Source organism: Cavia porcellus, unplaced genomic scaffold (assembly GCF_034190915.1).
Source record: "Cavia porcellus strain 051 isolate PalLab524CR breed Dunkin Hartley unplaced genomic scaffold, mCavPor4.1 scaffold_5, whole genome shotgun sequence".
Taxonomy (NCBI): domain Eukaryota; kingdom Metazoa; phylum Chordata; class Mammalia; order Rodentia; family Caviidae; genus Cavia; species Cavia porcellus.
In genome coordinates this window covers 50,071,077-50,094,307 of record NW_026947488.1, presented here as the reverse complement: position 1 = coordinate 50,094,307, position 23,231 = coordinate 50,071,077, and the positions used below count along the sequence as shown (strand labels likewise).

Below are 23,231 nucleotides of genomic sequence, written 5' to 3'. Positions count from 1 at the left end.
GGCAGGGTGGCTCACTGCAGCCCTTCCAGGGCGAGAACCAGCAGCATCTCCTGAGATCCGCGCCATGTTGGAACTGAGGATGCTGTGAAAACAAATGACCATCCTGCCTCCCTGCTTAGCAATAGTGAACCTACTGCTACATGGCCTAGAGTCTAATATCCCACTTCCCTGATCCTCCTTCTCCTCCCCGCCCCCACCCATTAGCAAATGGGAACCAGAAATCTGGGCATCTCCTGGGAGGCTGACCATAGCAAATAAGCGGGACTTCCTTCTACCATTTCTTTGAAGGTAAATATTTTTATTACTGTTTCGCTCTTTTCTGATTAATGGTACTGCTCTATTCAATATTCTGTTTTGATAAGTTCTATAGTGTTCTATATTTCATCTCATTTTGATATACGGGATTGAAAGAACAACTATTATAAAGATAACAAAACATACTGATACCTATTACTGTTATCCCATTAACTTGCTGTGAAGTTCTGTACCAATTTCACTGTACGATCTTAGTTGGCTTTATTCTGACATGTTCTGTTGGATACTTTCAAAAAAAAAAAAAAAAAAGAAATGAAATTCCTGCACCTTTGCAGCTGTATTTTTCACTGGCCCTAGAGCAACTGCATTACTGCTCCTGCTTCTTTCCCTGTCTTTCGGGTTTTCAAAGTTGATGTTAGGTCCTTTTAGTCTACATTCTACATCTCCCAGCCACTCTTTCACTCCTTCCTCTCTCCTAATTGCATTCTACATAAACTGCTTGGCTACATCATCTAGTTTGCTAATTCTCCCTGCTGCATCAGTTTCTTTTCTTTTTTTTTTTTTTTTCCATATCCATTTTCTTTCAAGGATAAAAAGGAAGAAAAGAAGAAAAAAAACTACAACAAAATTTCAAAACACGACAATCAGGGCAACAAGAGTACACACATTGCACACTCGTCGTCCCCAAATCATTCACCCAAAGCACAAGACATCTGCATTCAATCGTCCAAACAATACTGGCACAAATCATTCTCTTCAGTGAACTCAGATATCAGTAGTATAACTATCTTAACTATTTTTATATGCATACTTTTTTCAGCTTCTCACATTAATGAAACAATACAATGTTTACAAGTGTCTTATTTCACTAATGAGTCTGTTCACAAGTGGCAGCCATTTACCGCCACGGTTAAGTCTCCAGTTTATGGAGTATAAAAATACCACATCTTTTTTTATCCATCCCTCAGTCAAAGGGCATTTAGGTTATTTCCAAGAGCTAGCTATTATAAACTGTGCTGCCATAAACATAGGAGCACATGGTATGATGTTTTTAATTCTTCGGGGAATATACCCAGAGGGGAATAGCTGAGTTCTATGGGACCTCTAGTCCTACTTTTTTGAGGAATCTCAATACTGATTTCCACAATGGTTGCACCAGGCTGCATTCCCACCAACAGTGGAGAAGGGTTCCTTTTTCTCTACAGCCCCTCCAGCATTTTGTATTTACTTGATTTCTTGATAGTACATTCTTTCTAGGGTGGAGTCTCAAGTGTTGTTTTAATTTGTATCTCTCAAATGACCAGTGATGTTAACCATTTTTTCATGTTTACTTGCTGTTTGTATTTCTTCATCTGAGAAGTGTGTATTCATCTTAGATGCTCATGTTTGGATTGGGTCTTTAAATCTAGGAGGTCTGGTTTTTTTTAGTTCTTTGTAAGTTCCTGATAGTAATCCTTTGTCTGAGGAACAGCTGGCAAACATTTTCTCCCATGTTGTTGGTTGTCTCTTCACTCTGTTGATAGTTTCTCTTGCAGTGCAAAAGCTTTTCAGTAGAGTGAGACCCCCGTTATTGATTCTTTGTGATAGTTCCTGTGTAGTTAGGGTTTTGTTCATAAACTATTTGCCTACACCAGTGTCTTGTTCAAGAGTTTTACCTACACTATCTTCCAGCAGATTTGTTGCTGTTTTAATATTAAGATCTTTGATCAAATCTGATTTTAGCTTAGTGCATGGTGACAGATACAGGTCCAGTTTTAAACTTCAGCATGTGCAGAGCCAGTTTTTCCAGCACCATTTATTAAAGAGGCTGTCTTTCTTCCAGAGAATGTGTTTGGCACCTTTGTCAAAGGTGCTACACCAGTTTCACTAGTGAATCATTCTTGTTTCTTTTCTGTGAGTTTGTGGGTTGTGTTGTTGTTGTTGTTTATTTGAGACAGGGTCTCACTGTTAGTCCAGGCCGGCCTCAAACTCACAGTAATCCTCCTGCCTCAGCCTCCTGAGTGCTGGGATTACCAGCATGTACCATCATCCCCAGCTTGAGTTTTTCATTTCCACAAATACTATGTTCATTTCTGCCCCACTCTGCAGACCCTAGCAAAGATTAACTGAACATCTTCAGAAAAGGGACTGGCAATCTTCTCTAAGGGGTCAGATAGTAAATATTTTGGATTAGGTGGGCCACAGTCTCTGACACATATTCTTTATTGTCTCTTTTACCACTATTTGCTTAAATTTCCAGTAATGAGGACTGAACCCAGTAAGCACTGAACTATAGCCTCAGTCCCCACCCTACTCCCCTTTTTAAAACAAGACCTCACTAAAGTACACACCCTGGCCTAAAACTTGCAATGCTCCTGACTCAGCCTCCTATGTAGCTGAGATTACAGACATATACCACCACCCCTGGCTATAACACTTTAAAAATGTAAAAATTAGCCAGGCATGAGTTTACCAGTGCACACTCAGGAGGCTGAGGCAGGACAGTTGTGAGTTCAAGGTCAGCCTGGACTACATAGTGAGTTCAGGGGCAACCTGAACTAAATAGCAGGAGCCTGTCTAACCCTCCCCCAAACAGGTAAGAACTGCCAGGCACAGTGGTGTAGCTCTGTAGTCCCACCCTACTCAGGAGACAAGGTCATGTGGAAGTCGATGTGAAAACAGGGAGTTTAACTCAGTTTGGCTTACTTGACTCATACTTACTGCTCCACAACAAATCACCCCTAAATTTAGTGGCTTAAACCCACAATACATTCTTTTTCATAATTCTGTGGGTACACAGGGAACAACTGGGGGCTCTTCTGCTGGTCTCACTTGGGATCTCACATGGCTGCAGTCAAGAGTAACAGGACCTTGATGTGACAGCTGGGAGGCTGAAACTGTCCCTATTCACTTAGTCGCAGGGCCTCTCCCTCTCCACATGTCTCACTAAGCAGAATAGGTTTTTTTTCAGTATTGAAGATTGAGCCCATGAGCCTCATACCTGTTAGGAAACTGTTATACCACTGAGCTACAAATTAGTCCTTTTTACTTTGTACTTTGACTCAATCTTGTAATCCTTCTGCCTTGGAATCCCTAGGCACTAAGATTACAGGTATGGACCACCACACCTGGCCTATAAGTGTGCTTTAGATGAGGCAATTCAAGGATCCCCAGAATGCAAAAGGTTGAGGCCTACAACTGGCAAAGAATCACTTCCACCACAGTCCACTGACTAAAGCAAGTGAGAGCCAACCCAGTTCAATGTAGGACACAAGGCCTGGTATCAGGAGGCACAGATCATTGGCAGATGTTTTTATTTGTTTGATCTTTTTCATTTTTATCGGTACCAGGGATCGAACTCATGACCGCACACTTGCAAGGCAGGTGCTTATGCCACTGAGCTAAATCCCCAGCCCCTGGTGGACGTTTTTGAAGACCAGCTCTCACACAGGATCCTGGGATACTGAGCTGTACAATTCTCCCATTACTTCATCCCCCTACAAATACCCACAAACAGAACATGAATGGGTAAGAGGCCTTAGGTCTTTCAAGCAGTAGAGAGGATGATAGGCTTGGAGGGAGAAGACAGGTTTTGGTCGTAAAAATCTGAACCTAGGCTGGAATAATAAATCTATCCTCTAGTCCAAAGGAGCTGTCAGTCTATTGCAAGGGAAAACTGTACTGAGAAAAACTGTTCTTTTTAAAACTTTGTTCTCCTCAGAGTTGTCTAGCTCTGTTTCATGGCTCTGTAATTGCTTTCCTGACCCTTGTAACCACAAGCGCGTAACCAAATCTGATTGCACCGAGCTTTGTGATCATTAATCTAGTCTTTTAACTGATGGTCACTAATTCAGCCTTATAACCGATTATCTCACCCTGCCAATCAGAACTGCCAGGCTGTCCTGTCCTTTAGAACCTTTGCTTATGCCTCATATAAAATTGCTAGCTCAGTTACCACCCGGCTTTTGTTGAAGTTAGTCCAGCCAGGACCACCAGTGTAAAATAAAGTTGTTCACTGCCTTCTGACTTTCTTAGGTGTCATATGATTCCTGGACTCAGCTGAGCCTCAACACTACGACATCACATGCTCCACACTGGGGTCAGGATTATAAACTCAGGAGAAAGTATTTCAATGAAGGAATGGAAGTAAAGAAGCCAAAAGAACACTTAACCCTCAGCTACAGATGAGCATTTGTATCTCACTAGTTCAAGTATACTTTTCTTCAGCCACCTAAATCAGCAAACTACTTCCTGCAGTCCTTTTGTTGCCAACAGTTTGAAATCTAACCTAAGTATGACTGTGGTTCCCTTTTGGCCGAGTAACTCTCACGGATATTTTATCTTGATCTAGGAATATTTATATTGCTTATGTATATGTATATATATGTGTGTACATCTGTATGCATAGCTGAGACATTCTACAAATCAATACTTACTCTGTGCAACATGAATTTTTTTCCTAGTCTCTTTGATATTATCTTTTATTTTTTCATTTCAGTTTTTTGAGACTTGATCTTGCTATGTAGTTCAGGCTGGCCCTAAACTAATATCAATCCTCCAGGTCTCAGCCTTCCACCTGCTGGGACTATAGGCATGCCCCACCACACTTGGCCTTAATTTGATTTCATGAAGGTCTGAATTAATTTTTCAATCCATTGATGGATTCTGACTTGTCACTTAGAAATCCCTTCCTGCTATGCCACAATGATTTAGAATAAAGTATAAAAATAATGATGTAACCAAAGTCATGCCACTGGTATCTTCCATTACATTTTGTAATCATTCTTTTGATTTGGTTTTTCAAATGTTTAAGAGACAGCTGGACCTGGTGGCACAAGCCTGTAATCCCAGTACTTGAGAGGCTGAGGCAAGAGGATTGTCTGCAAGTTCCAGAACAGCCTGGGTTACAAAATAAGCTCAAAGGCCAGCCTAAACAGCACAAGAGACCCTGCCTAACAAAAATAAAAAAGTTTAAGACTAACACAAAAGCAGGCAGGTAAATTTTGTAATTCACTAAGTCAGACTCAAGATTGTAAGTAGATAGCTGCAACAGTATAACCACATTTGTAATTAACATTGAGATTATGAGCTTTTTAAAATTCACCAACTGTGCAATGTATGTATGTACCATTGTTACCCCAATTGATGTTCTTTGAAATTTTATTGTAGTTTTTTTAAATTTTTCTTTCATGTTTGAATAAAACGGATTTGAAATTAAAAAAATATTATCCACCAACCATAGACCAGGTGTAGTGGTTCATTCCTATGATCCTGCACTTTGGAGGCTGAAGCAAGAGGATCCACTGTGAGTTCAAGGCCACCCTGGGTTACAGTGTTCAACACCAGCCTGAACTGCATAGCAAGATCTTATCTCAAAAAAGCCAAAAAACAAATAAATAAACTTATGAGAGAACTAAAAAGCGAAATAGTTGGATTTTTACCAAACCACCAAATTGGTTAAGAAAAAATTTTAGCCAGGTATGAGGCAGGAAGATCGCCGCAAGTTCTAGGACAGCCTGGGCTATGAAGTGAGATCAAGGCCAGCGTGAACTACATGAGACTCCCTCTCTCTCCCTGTCAAAAAAAAAAAAAAAAAAAAAAAATAGTACAGGGGCTGGGGATTTAGCTCAGCGGCATAAGCGCCTGCCTTGCAAGCAGGCAGTCATGAGTTCAATCCCCGGTACCGATAAAAAGGAAAAAGGCAAAAAAAAAAAAAAAAAGTATATATACATATATGTGTGTGTGTGTGTGTGTCTATTCTGGCTAACAGTCGTGAGAATTTAACACACAAAAACCCAAGAAAGATTAATTTACCAAGGCAAACACTCCTTAAGGATAACCAGGGTTTGGATTTTTTTAACTCTATTTTTTAGTATTATATGTGATGCCGAAGCAAGCACTTAACTCTATTATTTAAACCAAAAGTAAATTTAAAAACCGTCACCTGAGCGCCCACAGCCAGACATGGAAGCAGCTCCCTAATCCTCGGAGCTACTTGCATTGCACAACTTAAGGCCGAACCCAGCCAAGAGCAACACGTGGTCGCAAGAAAGAGCTAGGTCCCGTGAAGCACAGCAAGAAATCGGCGTAGGGAGACTTTGGGGTCTTCTTTCCATATTATTTCCTGTCACCATCTTGTTTTCGTTTTTTAAAATAACATTAAAGAAAATGTAAACGCATGATAAAGACGGGAGCGGGGGGGGGGGGGGCTAGCACCCGAACGCTCCAGGCCTCACTCTCGTCCAGGACAGGCGGAAATGGCGCAGGCCCACGGGCTCCCGAGGGTGGTCCCCGAGCTGGACGAGGGGACCCCAAGGTCTGTAGCCAGAGGTCACCAGCGCTGCCTCTGCGACCCTGTCTGCGATAGCGGCCGGACTGCACTGAGCTTTGCCGCCCACCACATACTTGCTGAGATCATATGGGATCGGACTAGCTGCACTACTGCTTTCCCGAGCCATTTTGCAGCCTCCAGGCCGGGCGAAATACCACCAAGACCCCAGCACCAGTTCCGTCCCGCGCAGCCGCAGAAATCCGAAAAGGCCTGTTAGCCCGCGCTTCTCGCCACTAGCACCCAACCTCTGGACTATACCACCTGGTGAATCCGCCTCCGAATGCTCAATAATGGTATCGTCCCTGGCTTTTGATTGGTCAATATGAAGAAGGCGTGGCGTTCGGAGTCAGCTTCCGCGCGCCAGAGCTTGCTAGCCGCATTGCGAGCCGGGCAAACAGCAAGCGCCATGGTGAGGAGTGGGTGTGGGTTGTGGGCTATGCGAAGGCCGTGGCGTGGGTCAAGCTTTGGGTTCCAGCCTGTTCCTGAGCTTGGTCCTGCTCTGAGAGCGGGGCCTGGTCGGCTTGGGAGCCTCGCTGACGTACGCGCCCCGGCTCCTGTTCCAGGTTCTGCTGCACGTGCTTTTCGAGCACGCGGTCGGCTACGCGCTTTTGGCGCTGAAGGAAGTGGAGGAGATCAGTCTGCTGCTGCCGCAGGTGGGTGAAATCTGTAAGCTCATCCGGCTCCACTACATCCTTCGGGCTGCCGAGCCCCAGCATGCACCGCGCGCTCCCACGTGGTCGGCCGCGCAGGGTGGGGGGGCTAGGCTGGAAGCCCCTGGAGCAGAGAGTCTTTACCTTGATTCCTGGTTAGAATCGCTTAAGAGTGACTAGGTATAAGCCTCCCTTACTGTACTCCGTAGCGATAAGTTAGTACTTGAGGTGCAGGGTCCAGGCATCGGTAGGTTTTAATAATCAGCCGTTTACTGTACTGTAGTGGTTTGAGCAACAAAAAAAAAGTCGTCCGTCATTTTCTTCACAGGTGGAGGAGTGTGTGCTCAACTTGGGCAAGTTCCACAACATCGTTCGCCTGGTGGCCTTTTGTCCATTTTCCTCTTCTCAGGTTGCCTTAGAAAATGCCAATGCAGTGTCTGAAGGTGAGTGCATAGGGAGATACTGAGATGTGATTCCTGCTAATAGTCCTCTTAGTGGGTTAATAACAGTATTTGCCTTTGAGTGGTTTGTTACGCGTATGTGATGTGTACTGGGCAGATTTTGAGATTTGTACGATGGGATCTAAAACAGTTGGTCCTGACTGCTCAAGGTCTGACAAGTATGAAAGACTAAATTTCGATGGCACACAATCCCACGTGTAGGGTTTATTTCCTTGTTGGTGTTATAATGATAAATAATTCCTGATGGAATGGGTGGGTGCTGTGCCTACCTACACATAAGTACTGTATGTAGTTTTTTTCTGTGTCTTCCAACTTATTGGGAAGGGCTATTCTGATAAAGGTCAAGAAAAGGGGGTTTGGTCCTAGGAGGTAAATCAGGTACTGAATGTTCGAGGACAGGTTATGATATTCATATATTTTATGCTGGTGGTTTTGGACCTGAGTCCATCTTAGTCCATTGTCAAGCCGGGCTTTGCAGTGATGACTTGAGAAATCTGTCAATCCCCTGAATGTAATCACTGATGTCTCCATGTCTCTGAGCAATGCCTGAAGGGGAAACCTGTAAGCATGCCATCCTGTCATGCTCTGTGGGACCAGCATAAGCTGAAGTGATAAATGAGATCTTTTTTGTAATGTAAGCAGTCTTCAGAGTTTTAGTGGAAGCTCTGTTCTTTTCCCTGAGGCATTGTTCATGAGGACCTCCGTCTGCTCCTGGAGACCCACCTGCCGGCCAAAAAGAAGAAAGTACTCTTGGGGGTTGGGGACCCCAAGATTGGTGCTGCTATACAGGAGGAGTTGGGATACACCTGCCAGACTGGAGGCGTGATAGCAGAGATCCTGCGAGGTGAAGTACTCCTGCAGTTCTTGACAACTTTAAGGGGGGTTCTGGAAACATACTAGGATCCTGGAGGTTGCTTCTGGGAATGCCTACCCTCTGGGTGTGGGAACAAGCCTAAGTCCCCTGCTAACAGTCCTACCTTATTCTTAGGAGTTCGTCTGCACTTCCATAACCTGGTTAAGGGTCTGACAGATCTGTCAGCTTGTAAAGCCCAGCTAGGGCTGGGACACAGCTACTCTCGTGCCAAAGTAAAATTTAATGTGAACCGGGTAGACAACATGATCATCCAGTCCATCAGCCTCCTGGACCAGCTGGACAAAGACATCAATACCTTTTCTATGCGTGTCAGGTAAAGTGCAGTATTTGATCTGTAGTTTAGCTAATTTTTCATCCTGAGGGTGGGACCATGTGGGCTACAGTAGTGCCTCCTGGTGCTTACCACAGGCAGTGTTCTTACACTGACTGTATAGAAAAAGGAGGAAGAGTAAACCTGCCCCATGTACACCTCAGCCCAGGCCTTGTGCCTTGTCTGTATTGTGAATGGGGAAACATAAGGCCTGAGGCAGATTTGAATCTGACTTACTCTGTAATCTCCGGATAACACAGGCATGGAAAAGGTTAAAGGTGTGGCAGCTGGGCCAGAGTGATTATTCTCCTTTGCAGGGAGTGGTATGGGTATCACTTTCCAGAGCTGGTGAAGATCATCAATGACAATGCTACCTATTGCCGCCTTGCTCAATTCATTGGAAACCGAAGGGAGCTGAATGAGGAAAAATTAGAGAAGCTGGAGGAGCTCACAATGGATGGAGCCAAGGCTAAGGCTATCCTGGATGCCTCGAGGTCCTCCATGGGTCAGTGCAAAAGGCTAGCAGCTGGCAAAAGGTACGGGACTCCGAATCTCTAGCCTTTGTTCACACTAGGTGTTTCCTAGGCATGGACATATCTGCCATCGACTTGATAAACATCGAGAGCTTCTCCAGTCGAGTGGTGTCTTTGTCAGAGTACCGCCAGAGCCTACACACTTACCTCCGCTCCAAGATGAGCCAAGTAGCCCCCAGCCTGTCAGCCCTAATTGGGGAAGCGGTGCGTCATGGGGAACACACATGGTGGGGAGCAAGAGTGCTACCATTCACACTGCTATATTTTTAGACCCACAATGTCTTTTCCAGTTGGGTGTAATGGGGAGGAGGAGAGCAGGGGTTGTGCAGCTCAGGTCAGCAATTTCTACTTCCTTAAATTTTTCTCCAGGTAGGCGCACGTCTCATTGCTCATGCTGGCAGCCTCACCAACCTGGCCAAGTATCCAGCATCCACAGTACAGATCCTTGGGGCTGAAAAGGCCCTGTTCAGGTACCCGTGAGGGCACCTGCCCAGATCAGGTGCCACTTCTGGTGCGCACTGCTTATATGGGAATCACAGTGATGGCTAATCAGGGTGCCCTGACCCATGCAGACCTCTGATATGGGGGTGATGGCCAGTCCTGGTGTCTGAGTGATTCCCAGGGCCCAGCAAAGGGATCAAGCTTCCAGGTCAGCGACATTGGATGTCTTCCATCTGCCTCTGGGAGTTGTGGGTTGATGTGTTAACAGTCCAGCCCAGCCTGAGGCTTGGCTCATGCTGGAGATTTGGAAAGGGAGGGTTTGGGAGGAACTACCTTGGCTGATAGGATTGAATTAAATTCTCCACTAAATATTCTCAGAGCCCTGAAGACAAGGGGTAACACACCAAAATATGGACTCATTTTCCACTCTACCTTCATTGGCCGAGCAGCTGCCAAGAACAAAGGCCGCATCTCCCGATACCTGGCGAACAAGTGCAGTATTGCCTCCAGAATCGATTGCTTCTCTGGTATGGGTGGAAGGGTTGGCAATTGGTAGGGCTGGGAGGAAAAGGGTGCTGAGTACCTTAGCAGCTTCTACAATGATGGTAATATTTTTCGTCAACAGAGTTCTAATGAGTGTTGATATATTGGGTCTGAGTGAAGCTGAGTGTTGAGGGAATTCTGAGGGGTGGTTTATCACTTTGGAGGTTAACTAGCTTTTCTCCCCCACACACCCACAATCAGAGGTGCCCACCAGTGTATTTGGGGAGAAGCTTCGGGAACAAGTTGAAGAGCGCCTGTCCTTCTATGAGACTGGAGAGATTCCACGAAAGAATCTGGATGTCATGAAGGAGGCAATGGTTCAGGTCAGTGGGCTCTGCTGGGTGGTAGAAAAACAGTTGGCTGCTGGAGGTGATGAACTGTCTTGACCTGATCTTGTATAATGGAGGCCAAAAAAAACTGATTTAATGAGCCTGATCCAGTAATGCTGGAAGACTATATAGTGAGACATGGAACTCCAGGCCTTTTCAGCACTTTGCTTTTGCCAGGCAGAGGAAGCTGCTGCTGAAATCACCAGGAAGCTGGCGAAACAGGAGAAGAAGCGCTTAAAGAAGGAAAAGAAGCGCCTGGCTGCACTGGCCGCTTTGGCATCTTCAGAAAACAGTAACACTCCAGAGGAACATGAGGTCAGTCTTGGCAAGTCAGCCCTCTAGGATCCTAGGCTGTGGGTTTTCAGCAGAACTGAAGGTGTGCTGCCTGCCTCAGCCCAGTCTGGAGTCCAGGCTTTTGGATTGAAATATCTAAAAAACTACCTCTTGATTCTACATAGGAAGGAGATAGGTGCTGAGACAACTTGCTCAAGAGCCCAGAGAGCTGGTTATAGTGCACGCCTGTTCCCTGGGCAAGTTGTGTTCTGTCCTCAGCTGCTTCCCAGGGACTCTTCAGTAAATTACTGCTCTGCTTATTCTCAGATGTATCCAGAAATGGTATGATTTCACAGTTGGCATGGGTGCAGGGAAGTTTCCAGTGTGCCAGGCTAGAATATTTCTCTAAAGGCATTTAGTGCCATTTGCAACATGGTTTGTTTTTCCTTTGTAATTTGGCTGATAGATCCACTGTGACCAGCATGGAGGGTTTTTGTATAAGTTAGAGGACTGAAGAAATTCTCTTTACATGTTCTCCTTCACTTGTAATTGGGGGTAGCTCTAGGGGTGGCTTTCCAATGTTACTGGCCTCCCCAGAAGCATGGACAGTTTGCTTTTCTGCCATGACTTTAATGGGGGAATGCACACACACATCCTAGATAATACCTCTTACTGCCTTTTCTTGGCTTTAGGAGACTCAGGAAAAACCCAAAAAGAAAAAAAAGCAAAAACTCCAAGAGGTGCCTCAGGAGAACGGAATGGATGATCCATCTGTCTCTGTTTCCAAACCCAAGAAAAAGAAATCTTTTTCCAAGGAAGAGTTGATTAATAGTGATATGGAAGAGACAGCTGGTGGCAGCACAAGTCCACCCAAGAAGAAGAAGAAGTCTTTACCCAAGGAGGAAACTGCTAGTGAACCAGAAGAGGCAGCCAGGAGTGTCCCCAAGAAAAAGAGAAAACTTTCTTCAAAGGAAGAACCAGTCAGCAGTGGGCCTGAGGAGGCTGCTGCCAATAAGGGCAGTGCCAAGAAAAAGAAGAAAAAGCTTCAGAGAACTTCCCAGGAGGATTAGAATGGACATTATTCCCTGGGGGGTGGGAGTGGGGTGTGCCCCCACAGTGACACTTCCCTTTCCATTCCCTAAGTCCCAGTCAATAAAAATAAATCCACAAAAAATTGGTTATTACATAGGTTTTATTGAACGCCTTATGTGGGTGTGGGCAGGACCTATGGGTGGGACAGGGCATCAATGACAGCCTCAGTGAAGTCGTGGCAAGTGGCATAGCCACCCATGTCAGAGGTCCGAACCTGTTGGGGAGAATGGTCATCATCCTGTGGCCAAGGCCCCATCCTGATAACCCCACCACATCACCCAGCATACACAGCTCCCTAAGGAAGCCAGCCTCAGGACGACCTAGGCACTGCCTAGGAAAGCCATTATGGTCCACTGTCTAGAGGTCAAGGTCTCCACTGGTCCACTGAACTGAAGGGATGGGTGTGTAGGTAGTAATGGTCCTTGTGAGGTTGGAGGGATTAAAGGGCTCTAGACCCCATGGGGGTGTAGATGGCCGATGACAGACTTGATGAAGTCCGTTGTGGTACTGTAGCCGCCCATGTCTCGAGTCCGCACCTACAGCCACCACCGGCAACAGCCGTGGGGAAAAAAAGAAGAGAGCCCATGAAGCAGGGTAGGGCAATGTGATCAGAGACCTGGGACCTAGGACCCCAAAGTGCTGGAGGGCCAGAAAAGACTGCTACAGTAGAGATGAAAGAGGCTGCAAGGTGAGGGGAAAGGAGCTGCTTGTTCTGAGCCAGAGCTATGCTACAGAGGCTGAGCAGAAGGGAGCAATTGTAAAGTGCCCACCAGAGAGGGTGAGGTTACCTCAGGAAACGACAAAAGTCCAGGAGAGAAAAAAGGAAGTGATGGGCTTCCAAGCAAGGAGAAGAAAGTGAGGCTGGCACCTCACCCTGCCTGCTTTTGGCCCCGCTGCACCACCCCAAATAGCTACACCCTTCTGCATTCAGATGGCCCATGAAAGGGGCAATGGATACAGCAGAAGAGGGCATAGCACAAGGGAACTAAAAGGAGGCAAAGACCAAGAGGATAAAACAGCCAAGAGGAGGGAGGTCCAGAGCCCTGAGAGTAATGAAGCAGGTATTCCGGGAACCTGGTGAGAATGGAAGCCCGTTCAGGTTTCTCAGGGTGTAGTGCCACAGCCCTGAACCCAACACCTTTCTAAACTCACCTTGCCAACTTTGATCACCTTCTTCACCGCATCTGCAATCATGCTGGAGTGATACTCAAGACTGTTGATGAGGACAGGAAGAAAATCAGGCTCTCAGAATTCCTCCCTAAGTTCCCCACCTGCACGCCCCTAACTATACCCAGCCTCTACCCGAGGCCTGTTTCAACCTACTTGAGATGCCGAAGCATGTTGGAAGCTGACAGCAGCATGGCCGTGGGGTTGGCTATATTCCTGCCCACTGCCTGGGCAAAGGGGTGTCGGGCACCCTGTGGGAAAAGAAAAGGCAAAGTCACTGAGAGGAGGTGTGCACCTACAGAGGCTGAGATCCAGAAAGAGCACTATAGTAGAGGTTAGGCCAGTGTCACTAAGAAGAGACACGGAGATGGGGAGAAACGGGAGGATCATGGGGTGGGGGGGAGAGACAGGTATTGCAATAAAGGAGGAATAGAAGACTTGAGGTCAAAGGGAGGGAGATACAGATGAGAAAGAAAATGCCCACACTCACTGTCTCAAAAACTGCGTACTCTGCACTGTAGCTCTCACCAGGGACCACACCAGCGCCCCCAACCAAGCCAGCAGCCAGATTGTCAATAATGTTTCCATAGAGGTTGGGCATCACCAGCACATCAAACTGGTAAGGATTCTGCACCAGCTGTGGGGTGAGATGTGGGCATAAAGCAGACAGGTGAATCCCATTCCCCACTCCACCTCAGCACCATGACAGTGGAGACTAAGGATGGTCTCACCTGCATGCAGCAGTTGTCTATGATCATTGTCTCAAATTTGATTTTGGGGTACAGTTCAGCAACTTCCTCACAGCACTGTAGGAACAACCCATCCCCAAGTTTCCTGTTTACAAGCCAAAGGTAATAAAGTCAACCAGGAAAGTACAAGGGGCCAACTCCCCAGGAATCCTTCCCATGCAAAGCCATGCCCCTCACATGATATTGGCCTTGTGGACAGCTGTGACCTTGCTCCTCCCCTTCTTGGTGGCATAGTCAAAGGCAAACTTTGCAATCCGCTGAGATTTGGTTCGAGTAACAATCTTCAAGCACTCAATCACACCCCTTGCACTCTAGATGAGAAGGAAAGCAGCTAAGTGACAATGGGAAGAAAGGCAACAAACAGTTTCACCTTTCTTCTGCCTCATATTTGGCTCCCCATTTCCAGGGCCTCACCTCATGCTCCAGAGAGCTGTATTCCCCTTCTGTCTGCTCTCGAATAATCACCAGATCTAGATTGTTGTGCCGAGTCATGTACCCAGGAAGGGACTTCACATGGACTACGTTGGCAAACAAGTCCAACTTACGCCTGAGAATGGACAGACATCAGCTCTGGGCCACGTGCCCAGCAGCCACTATGACCCAAGCCCTCGAACCTGCTTACCTTAGCCGCATATCATAGGAAGCTAATTCCCCCTTGTACTCCATTGGTGTATGGATCTTTCCTGTGTAAACAAAATAGGGGAAGCACTGCAGGCACAAGCCAAGCCCAGGGTACACAGTCCAGCGTCCAATTCCCCAGGAACACAATGCAACCCAACTTCCCATCTCCCACTCCCAAACCTGTGGCTGTCAACTGTCTGAGCACAAGAGACATTGTTATTAAAATCAGAAATGTTTTTTTAAAAATAATAAAATAAAATCAGAAATATTTAAAACCAGATATGGTAGCTCAAACCAGTAAATTCCAGCTCAGGAGACTGAAGCAGGAGGATTGCCACAAATTTGAGGCCAGCCTGAACTAAACAGTAAGCCCTATCTCAAAACAAAATAAAATAAAATAAGGAATTTTTAGTCTACTATTTTAGGTTTAGTCACTATATTTATGTTGGAACTTCAAAGTGACCTAAAAAGAGGCCACTTTTTTTTTTCATTTTCATCATAGAAGAGCCTGGATTTAATAGCAGAGTGAAAAACAATGCCTGGTGATCTACAATCTTCTCTGATATTTCTATGTCTACTTATTTGATGTTTTCTCATCAAGCCAATCCTTATTGAAAATCAAACTATGTCACATAACAGGTATCAATCAAAAACTCACAACTCCTTCCCTCAAGGAGCAAGCAATGTGTAGAGGAAACACAACTAATATAAAAGGCAATAAATACCATAGGAATACCCTAATTTCAGATTTCTGGTTTCTAGAACTGAGACAATATATTTCTATTAATTTTAGCCACAAATTTGGTGGTAGTTTGTTGTGGCAGTCATAAGAAACTATTATTGTATCACAGTGAGGATTCTGACAAGTGATATCAAAGGAAACACCTTCTGGGCAGAGGAAATAACATTAAGGCAGTACATATATCTGGAAACTAACAAAGTAGAATGTTATCAAAGCACAGAATAAGTATTGTGAAAACCAAAAACAGAAAATCGGACATCTAGATTATAAAAATTTACTTTCCTAGGCTAAAGATAGACCTGGGAAACTCAAACTGATCTTACCAAAGAGAAAGATATAAAAGTTACACAGCAGGGGAACTGGAAGCCAAAAATATTTATTTAATGAGGACAATAAAGTAGAGTAGCAAGAGAGAAGACAGAAAAATGGGCAGCTAGAAGTAGCATTCTAGAAGCATAATTAATGAGACTTAATGAAGGATGTCACCTCAGGACAAGCTATGGAACTTTCCTGCATAGACAGCTAACAGTTGACATGACTCCTGGATTCCCAATGAAAAGGAACAAATACCCAAGTATCAGTAGTTCGAGCTCTAGAAAGTGATGCATTCATATATGAAAAAAGAGTCTTAATGAACATTTTTCATTTGACTTTAAATGACACATGGGGCCAGGGATATAGCTCAGAGGCATAAACGCCTGCCGGGCATGCGCAAGGTTGTGAGTTGGATTTCACCAAACAACAAAGGAAATGATAAATGACACTTGGGCAGGGTGGCAAGGGGTCACACATACCAATGATGGCCACTTTGTTCTCCTTCATAGAATTCAGCACCTGCTCCAGCTTCTCCTCAGAGGCCATATTCTGCACTTCACTCAGGTGGTGCTCCTGGAACTCCACCGGAACAGAGGCAGCCTGCGGGGACAGGGCCCAGGAAAGACACTGTCAAGGTCAGGGAAATACTTCCAAACCACCACATCTCCCCTTCAGCCTGAGGGCTCAATCCAGGCCATTCACCTTGAACACCTCCTTGACAGCATGCATGAGCTCCGGCCCCACACCGTCTCCTGGCAGCATGGTTACAGGAAACGCGCCCTCCACCCTCACGTCTTGAGCCTGTGAATAGGGACAGCTGAGCTAGGGTCGTAGAAATAGAGTGGGAAGAAAACAAGGGAGGACGCGAGAACGCGACAGGCACTTGAGAGAAAATAGAGCTGGACCTCACGCGTACCTGCGAAGCTGCATTCGCCGTGGCAGAGACACTCAGACCTCTCCATGCCGCAGAGTTCCGAGCGGCAACCACTGCCTGCGACAGAGACACACAAGGGAGATTAGATCTGGGACACCCAGACCGCAACACTGCAATGACCTTATCCTCGTTAGGAAACCCTGGGAAATAGCCTCCGCTTCTCCGCCCGCCCCAAACCCGACGTGTCACCAGCCCTCACTCGGGTCAGCAAACGGACACCACTCAAGGCCGCCATGTTCGGTGCAGTAAGTCGCGCCGGACGTGACGCCAGAAGTTAGCGCGGCCCGGGTGCCCCGCTTCCGGCCTATCCTGGCGCGCTCCCGGGGACTCTGCGTCCCGCTTACCGGCACAGACTTCGTAGTTCCCTTCTGTTCTTCGGGATGGAGAGTTGTGGGACACATAGCACTTTTTCTATTGCTTTATTTTCAGTCGCCATACCTAACACTTCAAAATAACATTAGAGAATATGTGACTTTATCAAACCAGGACTAGAGTTTAACAAGAGGTTGAGAAACAATTTCGGTGAATAATTCGCTCTCACCCTCCGCCTGCTCCTTTTTCTTTACCATACTGGAGATTGAACCCAGCCCCCACCCCCAGACAGGGGCTCACTAAATTGCTAAATTGCTCAGCCTGAGCTGAACCTGGTGGTCCCCTTGCCTCAGGCTCCGAGAGCGCAGGGATTACAGGCATGCACTACCACACCACTGCTACCTGTATCTTCTTAATGTACAGTATTTATGTCTATGTATTTCTTGCTCTTCTAATCAGTACTAACTGAACACTCTTAGGCACTAAGAGTATTAAATGGACATACACAGTGAATAGGACTAGATAAGTACCTGGTTTCTCTTTCAGTCTCCTAATCTGCCAGTTACACTTGTTAATCAAGTTCCTTCATTATTTTTCCTATAAGGTCTTGTTCTTGCTCCAGAAAATTTCCCTAGTAGTTTGTCCCAGGCTTGAACTTTCCAGGAAAAGCCTGTAACTGAAGTTAGAAATTAGTTAAAATATGTAAGTGGAGTTAAAGGCGAATAAATTAAGATTTTTACAAATTCTAATTATGTTGTTTACCTGACTGAAAACAAAAAGGAAAAAGTAAGATATGCCTAACCCAGTATCCTGACTGAGTTTTGAGTCATCGGATCAAGTGGATTAGAACCACTTGTTAAGAACTCAAGCATGAGTCCCACCTCAGACTTGCTCAGTCCAAATCCCAGTATTAACAGGAAACCAGGTCCTGATACCTCAAGGAACCAGCTTTTGTAAACCCCCTCAGGGATCCTTGTACCTTTAATAATTCAGTCAAAGCACATGGGTGGCTATACAGAAGTCCAGGTAGAATTTATAATAAAGCAGAGAGAGAGATAATTTACCTTCAAGGGAGAAGGCAGGCAGTGCCACAAAGCATCTGCCCTAGGTGCAGGTCCAGATATCTTTTTATGCACACAAGATTTATTCCTGGGGTTCAAGGAACTGTTGTGATTATAATGCTTTATCAACAGTTTTCTTAGAAACTACCTTGGAATTGCAAAATATCTTCCTTTGTTTTGACATAGTCGGTGTTCTTTCAGGAGCTTTAATCATTTTAAGAAACTTAGGAAAGGGGCTGGGGATTTAGCTCAGCAGCATAAGCACCTGCCTTGCAAGCAGGCAGTTGTGAGTTCGATCCCTGGTACTGATAAAAACGAAAAAGACACAAGAAAAAAGAAACTTAGGAAAGAAATTTATGAAAGATAAATTGTTAATCTATATCAGGTCCCACCAAAGGCATGAAGGTCTTTAAAGAACAGTTCCTTTCCTGATAAAACTGGGCTGTAGGCTATGGCAACCAGGAATCCTGTGTGTCTTGTTTCAGAAATAGAGGTCCTAGGCCAGGCATGGTGGCACACACCTGTAGTGCTAGCACTCAGGAGACTGAGACAGAAGGATCACTGAGAGATGGAAGCCCATGGGCTTAGTAATGTTAAGCATGCACTCTAATACTGAGCCTAGAAAACATGTTTTAAACAGGCTCCTCCATATGATAAACAGTAAAATTTAAGAACTAGTTAAGCCCTCTGTATATTTCATCAAATAAAAAAGTAGTTGGGTGTTCTTTCAGTAAAAGGGAGAGGAGAAGTGGTTCTAAACCAGGACCATGCACAGGCTATGGGCCACCTTCTCTGTGTTCCTTTAGATGGCTCATTCTCCTCTATAGTAGTGGGATGAAAAGGTTAGAAAATGTGTAAGAGTTTTGATCAAGTGAAAAGTATGATTGTAAAACATTATTACACTTAATGTCACTTATTAATACATTATGTCAATGTAAAACACTTCTCTGTCTCAATTCATATATCCCACAAAACAAATCAAAGCAAGAGAGAACTACCACTTTGCCCCCACAGACTCCCTCGTCCCAATATTTGCCTTGTTATTGCCACCTACTATGATTTTTCTTCTCCAAACATCTCTCTTCCTAAATATATGGCTCCACTTTACCATTACTGAGACACAATACCTGGCAGCCACAAGTTTAAAGTAGGAGAGCTTTAATTTGACTCACAGTGTCAGAGGTTTCAACCCATGGTTGGCTGTCTCCAAGGCAGAAAGATCATGGTGGAAAGGCATAAGGAAAATTGATTAATTCATGGTGTTTAGAAAGCAGAGGCCAGGGATCAGATATAGCTCCTAAGGTCATTCCCCCATGACCCACTGCCTCCAACTAGACAGCACCTTTTAATATCCCATTCAGCTCTGAAATCATCAACTAGTTAATCCATTGATGAGCTTAGCATTCTCATAATCCAGTCATCTCTCACAGTCTCTTAATTCAGTCAAATTGATAATTGAGTTTAATTGGTACACGACTAAGAAAAAGTGAGAAATTACTCTTTATTTTAAAAATACATTTTCATTTAGGGTGGGAATCAGCTATTTTCTCTTTGCTGAGATAGAATACCTAACATCCACAACTGTAAAGAGAAGAGGTTTATTTTGGCTCACAGTTTGTAGAAGTTTTGGTCCATCATTCACTGGCTCCAAGGCAGGGTGGCATGGCAGAAGGTCATGGCAGAGAATGAAGAGCTGCCAAGCTCTCTTCTGCTCCATCTTTATAGACCTCAGTTTTACCACAGTTTCATGACAGCAGGCAGCAAAGAATGAGACCATGGGAAGAGTGAGGAAGAGACACACCCAGGCCATGCTACAAGTGACCCACCTACTCCGACCAGGCTTTACCTCCCAACATCACATTTAGCTATGAATGCATTGTTGGCAAATCCATCGATGAACATCACACTCTCATTATCCAAACATTTCCCTAAGGCCCCACCTGCAAGCATATGAGGGTTTAGGGGGACATCTAGATATAAACCATAACAGTGGAAAAGAGAAAAGCTTATGTTTTTCTAATCTCACTCTAGAAACTACTGATTTCTTGAGGATAAATATAACATTATTTCCATCCTAAATTCTGAACCCAGCCTAACACTTTAAAAAAAAATCTGCTGATATAACACTATATAGTTGTCATCACAATAAAAGGGCAGACTTAGGTTCCCCAGGCCAGAGAAGAGACCATTCCTTTTGTAATAACTCAGACCCCGGTATAAAATCCAAGGAAGCAAGAGACTGAAATTTGGGGAGCAAAGGCTTTATTTAGACCAGGCCTGGTGACGAGTCTCCTGGAGCCAATTTGGAGACTGCACGCCAGAGACTGAAGGAAGGGGGATTTAAAAAGCAGAAGAGAGAGGGGAGGAAAAACAAAGAGATCCACAGAGCCTCAAACTTGTTGACCCAAATCTGGAAACTGTATAGCTGTCCACTTAGTTCTGACAATCTCGGGAGCCTTTGGTGCCTTTTGAGTTACTCTCATCCTGCAGATAAGAATTATCTGCAATAACATTTGGAGAAGAAAGTAGAAAGTTAATTATCTCAGGACAGCTCATTAACACTAACAGATGGGAAGGCATTGAAAGTTACAAGAAGCTGAAACTTAAGTTTTCACAAGGATTTAGAACTTAACCCTTTTGGGGCATTAGGGTTAAACCACAACATTTTCCTGTAATTTCTTTGAAGCTAAGGCACATTTTATGACAGACCACCACTGGGTCAGGAAGAGGTCACCAGAAACCCAAAATCTTTATGGCCTAGCCTAGATAGATAGGTAAGGGGAGAGGGGAGGCAATAAGGTGCGCTACACAACAGAAAACAGCAGTTATGTTTTTCTTTCTTTCTGGGGAGGGGGATCAAGGTCAGGTAAAGGGTTATGATAATAACCAAATCTCCCTGCACACAAGCAAGTTACTTCAAACAAGTGTAAATTAGAGGGCCATCCTAGTTTTCTTTAGCTCTTTAGCGGAGAATAGAGGCGCCTACCAGTGATTAACAACACTTGTTAGCTTGTTTTAGCACAACTTCTGTTGTTTGTAGAGGGCAACTCTGGTTAACATATCAATTAGGTAAGGTTTTACAATTCTTTACAGAGAAGAGCATTGATTAACACATCAATTAGATCATCCAAAGGGAAAAGGAAAACACATACATAAGCCGTGTTACAGGTTTTGTTATAATACACATATAACAAAGCTATTTTCTTAGAGTACAACACCTTTCTTTTTTTTTTTTTAAGACAAGGTCTCATTGTACAGTCCAGTCTGGCCTTGAGCTTACTATGTAGCCCAGGCTGTCCTTGAACTCACAGTGATACTCCTGCCTCAATCTCCCAAGTGCTGGGATTATATGCATATGTCACCACACCCAGTGAGACCATTCTTGTCAGAAGTTTATTGTGTTTTTCTGTGAGCTTGGCAAGTTCTCCTGGCCTTTGAGTCCCCATGAAGGCCTCATAATGGGAAAGTCCATTTGGGACCTTTGAAAAGTTCCTTCATCAATCTCAAGTCATAGAAAGGAGGTGAAATCATTTGGTTTCCTTCTAACTATTATAGCACTGGAGGCCATAATAATAAGCAACCTGCCCATATATGAGTGTTCATTATGAGACTGAATGAGTTGAACGTCAGTTTCCCAGACCAACAAATCCTCCAGCACAGAGGTCCTTACACATGGCCCACAGAGTCCTGTATGCCCATAAATGGAGATCAAAGCTGCACCCAGCTGTGGTAATATACACTTGTAATCCCAGCAAGCAAGAGGATTATGAATTCAAGGGTGGTGTGGGCTACATAGTGATTTCAAAATTGCCTTGACCTTAACTACCTGTCTAAAACCAGATTGGGACCTCATGATCTTGGCAAACAAAATATGATCCTAACAAGAAAGAAAGATGAAGAAAAGAAAGAAAAAGAAGAAATCAGTACTGTGAGTCTAGGTGGTGAAAATCCAAAAGTCATTTCTTTATTCTCATTAACCTCTAACTGAAATTTAGCATCTCCTTTTGTGATAGCTCAGACCCTGGAATAAAATCCAAGGAAGCAAGAAATTAAAATTTGGGGAGCAAAGGCTTTATTTTAGGTCAGGCCTAGCAACGCAATCCCCAGGAGCCAATTTGGAGATTGCGCACCTCACAGCTGGGGAATTAGGCTTTTAAAGCTGAAAAACCACAAGAATGTTATAATCGCTGACACAGGTAACATCTGGGCTTTACAGAACTTCCTGTAATTTCCTTGAAGTTAAGCATTTTTTAAAGAACATTTTTTTATTACAGATAGCCAGATGAGGGGTAGGGAAGGGGGTTACAGGAAACTGATACCTAAGGCTTTTACAGCTTTCTCAGGAAATTGAAACTTAACCTAGAAAGATGGGGGAGGGGGGGCTGAGCAGTGCATACAGAACAGAAATGAGGCGCAATGGTTAGAACTAGGCTATAGCACTTTCATCTTGACAGAAATCACAGTGCAGTTGGTAAAACCCTTGACTTCACTAATAGAAATTACCATATAGATATTTTCATACCACATTTCAATTGCAACAGATATCTTAAAATATCACTTTCATCCCTGCTTTGATGTCATTGACCCAATGCTAGATTATGTTATTTAAAACAGTAGTGAAGTACCACATATATCATTATATTTCAAAGTATAATTTTTATTAACATATATCACATAACAATTTTTCTTTTTTCTTATTTATTTTATAAACTTAAAAGCCTTCTCTAAGAAGAGATCTACAGACTTCAACGGACTTCCAAAGAGGCCCATGGCACACAGAAGGTTAAGAATTTCTGCTGTGTTAGGCCTACTGGGTCTTTTCCTATAAACATGAGCAATCAAAGAGTAATACAGGGCTGGATATGTAGCTCAGTGGTATGATACCTGCCTAACAAATGCAAGCACCTGAGTGCAATCCCCAGTACCCAGAAAAGGTGGGGAAAGGAGTAATATAATAAAAGACAATTCCTTGAAGTTTGAGAAATATTCTTAAAAGAAGGGGAATTTGATCTGTGATTGAAGAATAAACAAGATTATAAAGGCCAGGTGACCTCATTCAAGGCAAAAGCAGAAATGTAGGTAAAGGTGGTATCTTAGCTTAAATTCCCTAGCAGCAGACATTAGGATGGTTTGTCATGCAAATAACTTACATAGTGTGCGGCCTCAGAAGGAAAGTGACTGGGCCCAGCCTGAGCATCCCAGTTCTGAGGATCTCTGGAGTGTTAATGAGGATATGAGGTTATCCCAGTTTGGTGCAAG

The 23,231-nt window shown here is 44.4% G+C and overlaps 2 protein-coding genes and 5 non-coding genes across 8 annotated transcripts; 6 read left to right on the top strand and 1 right to left on the bottom strand.

The window, feature by feature from the left end:
• The first annotated feature begins 6,862 nt into the window (after nt 1-6,862).
• On the top strand, nt 6,863-12,163 carry Nop56 (NOP56 ribonucleoprotein). Its single transcript, XM_003476420.5, has 12 exons — nt 6,863-6,974; nt 7,129-7,218; nt 7,544-7,658; nt 8,359-8,520; nt 8,665-8,863; nt 9,178-9,365; nt 9,446-9,597; nt 9,763-9,863; nt 10,213-10,361; nt 10,579-10,700; nt 10,884-11,021; nt 11,672-12,163. Exons 1-12 carry the CDS (start codon nt 6,888-6,890, stop codon nt 12,047-12,049), a joined length of 1,881 nt encoding a protein of 626 aa, XP_003476468.2. The 5' UTR covers nt 6,863-6,887; the 3' UTR covers nt 12,050-12,163.
• On the top strand, nt 8,149-8,219 carry LOC111753495 (small nucleolar RNA SNORD110). The gene has a single exon (XR_002788284.1). It is a non-coding gene; the product is annotated as a small nucleolar RNA SNORD110 (small nucleolar RNA).
• On the top strand, nt 8,937-9,068 carry LOC111753486 (small nucleolar RNA SNORA51). Its single transcript, XR_002788275.1, has one exon. It is a non-coding gene; the product is annotated as a small nucleolar RNA SNORA51 (small nucleolar RNA).
• On the top strand, nt 9,925-10,010 carry LOC111753494 (small nucleolar RNA SNORD86). The gene has a single exon (XR_002788283.1). It is a non-coding gene; the product is annotated as a small nucleolar RNA SNORD86 (small nucleolar RNA).
• On the top strand, nt 10,429-10,495 carry LOC111753541 (small nucleolar RNA SNORD56). Its single transcript, XR_002788318.1, has one exon. It is a non-coding gene; the product is annotated as a small nucleolar RNA SNORD56 (small nucleolar RNA).
• LOC111753539 (small nucleolar RNA SNORD57) lies at nt 10,742-10,815 on the top strand. The gene has a single exon (XR_002788317.1). It is a non-coding gene; the product is annotated as a small nucleolar RNA SNORD57 (small nucleolar RNA).
• Idh3b (isocitrate dehydrogenase (NAD(+)) 3 non-catalytic subunit beta) lies at nt 12,154-16,889 on the bottom strand. Of its 2 annotated transcripts, none has more exons than XM_005006608.4 (12): nt 16,799-16,889; nt 16,582-16,656; nt 16,368-16,466; nt 16,145-16,265; nt 14,610-14,670; nt 14,402-14,534; nt 14,165-14,298; nt 13,970-14,072; nt 13,729-13,875; nt 13,395-13,489; nt 13,224-13,284; nt 12,154-12,607 (listed from the first exon to the last, which is right to left on the bottom strand). In XM_005006608.4, the coding sequence occupies exons 1-12, from the start codon at nt 16,832-16,834 to the stop codon at nt 12,521-12,523; spliced, it is 1,152 nt and encodes a 383-aa protein (XP_005006665.1). In that variant the 5' UTR covers nt 16,835-16,889; the 3' UTR covers nt 12,154-12,520. The 2 variants fall into 2 exon arrangements, with proteins under 2 accessions (XP_005006665.1, XP_005006666.1); XM_005006609.3 differs by having other exon boundaries at nt 12,154-12,285.
• Nucleotides 16,890-23,231: the final 6,342 nt, after the last annotated feature.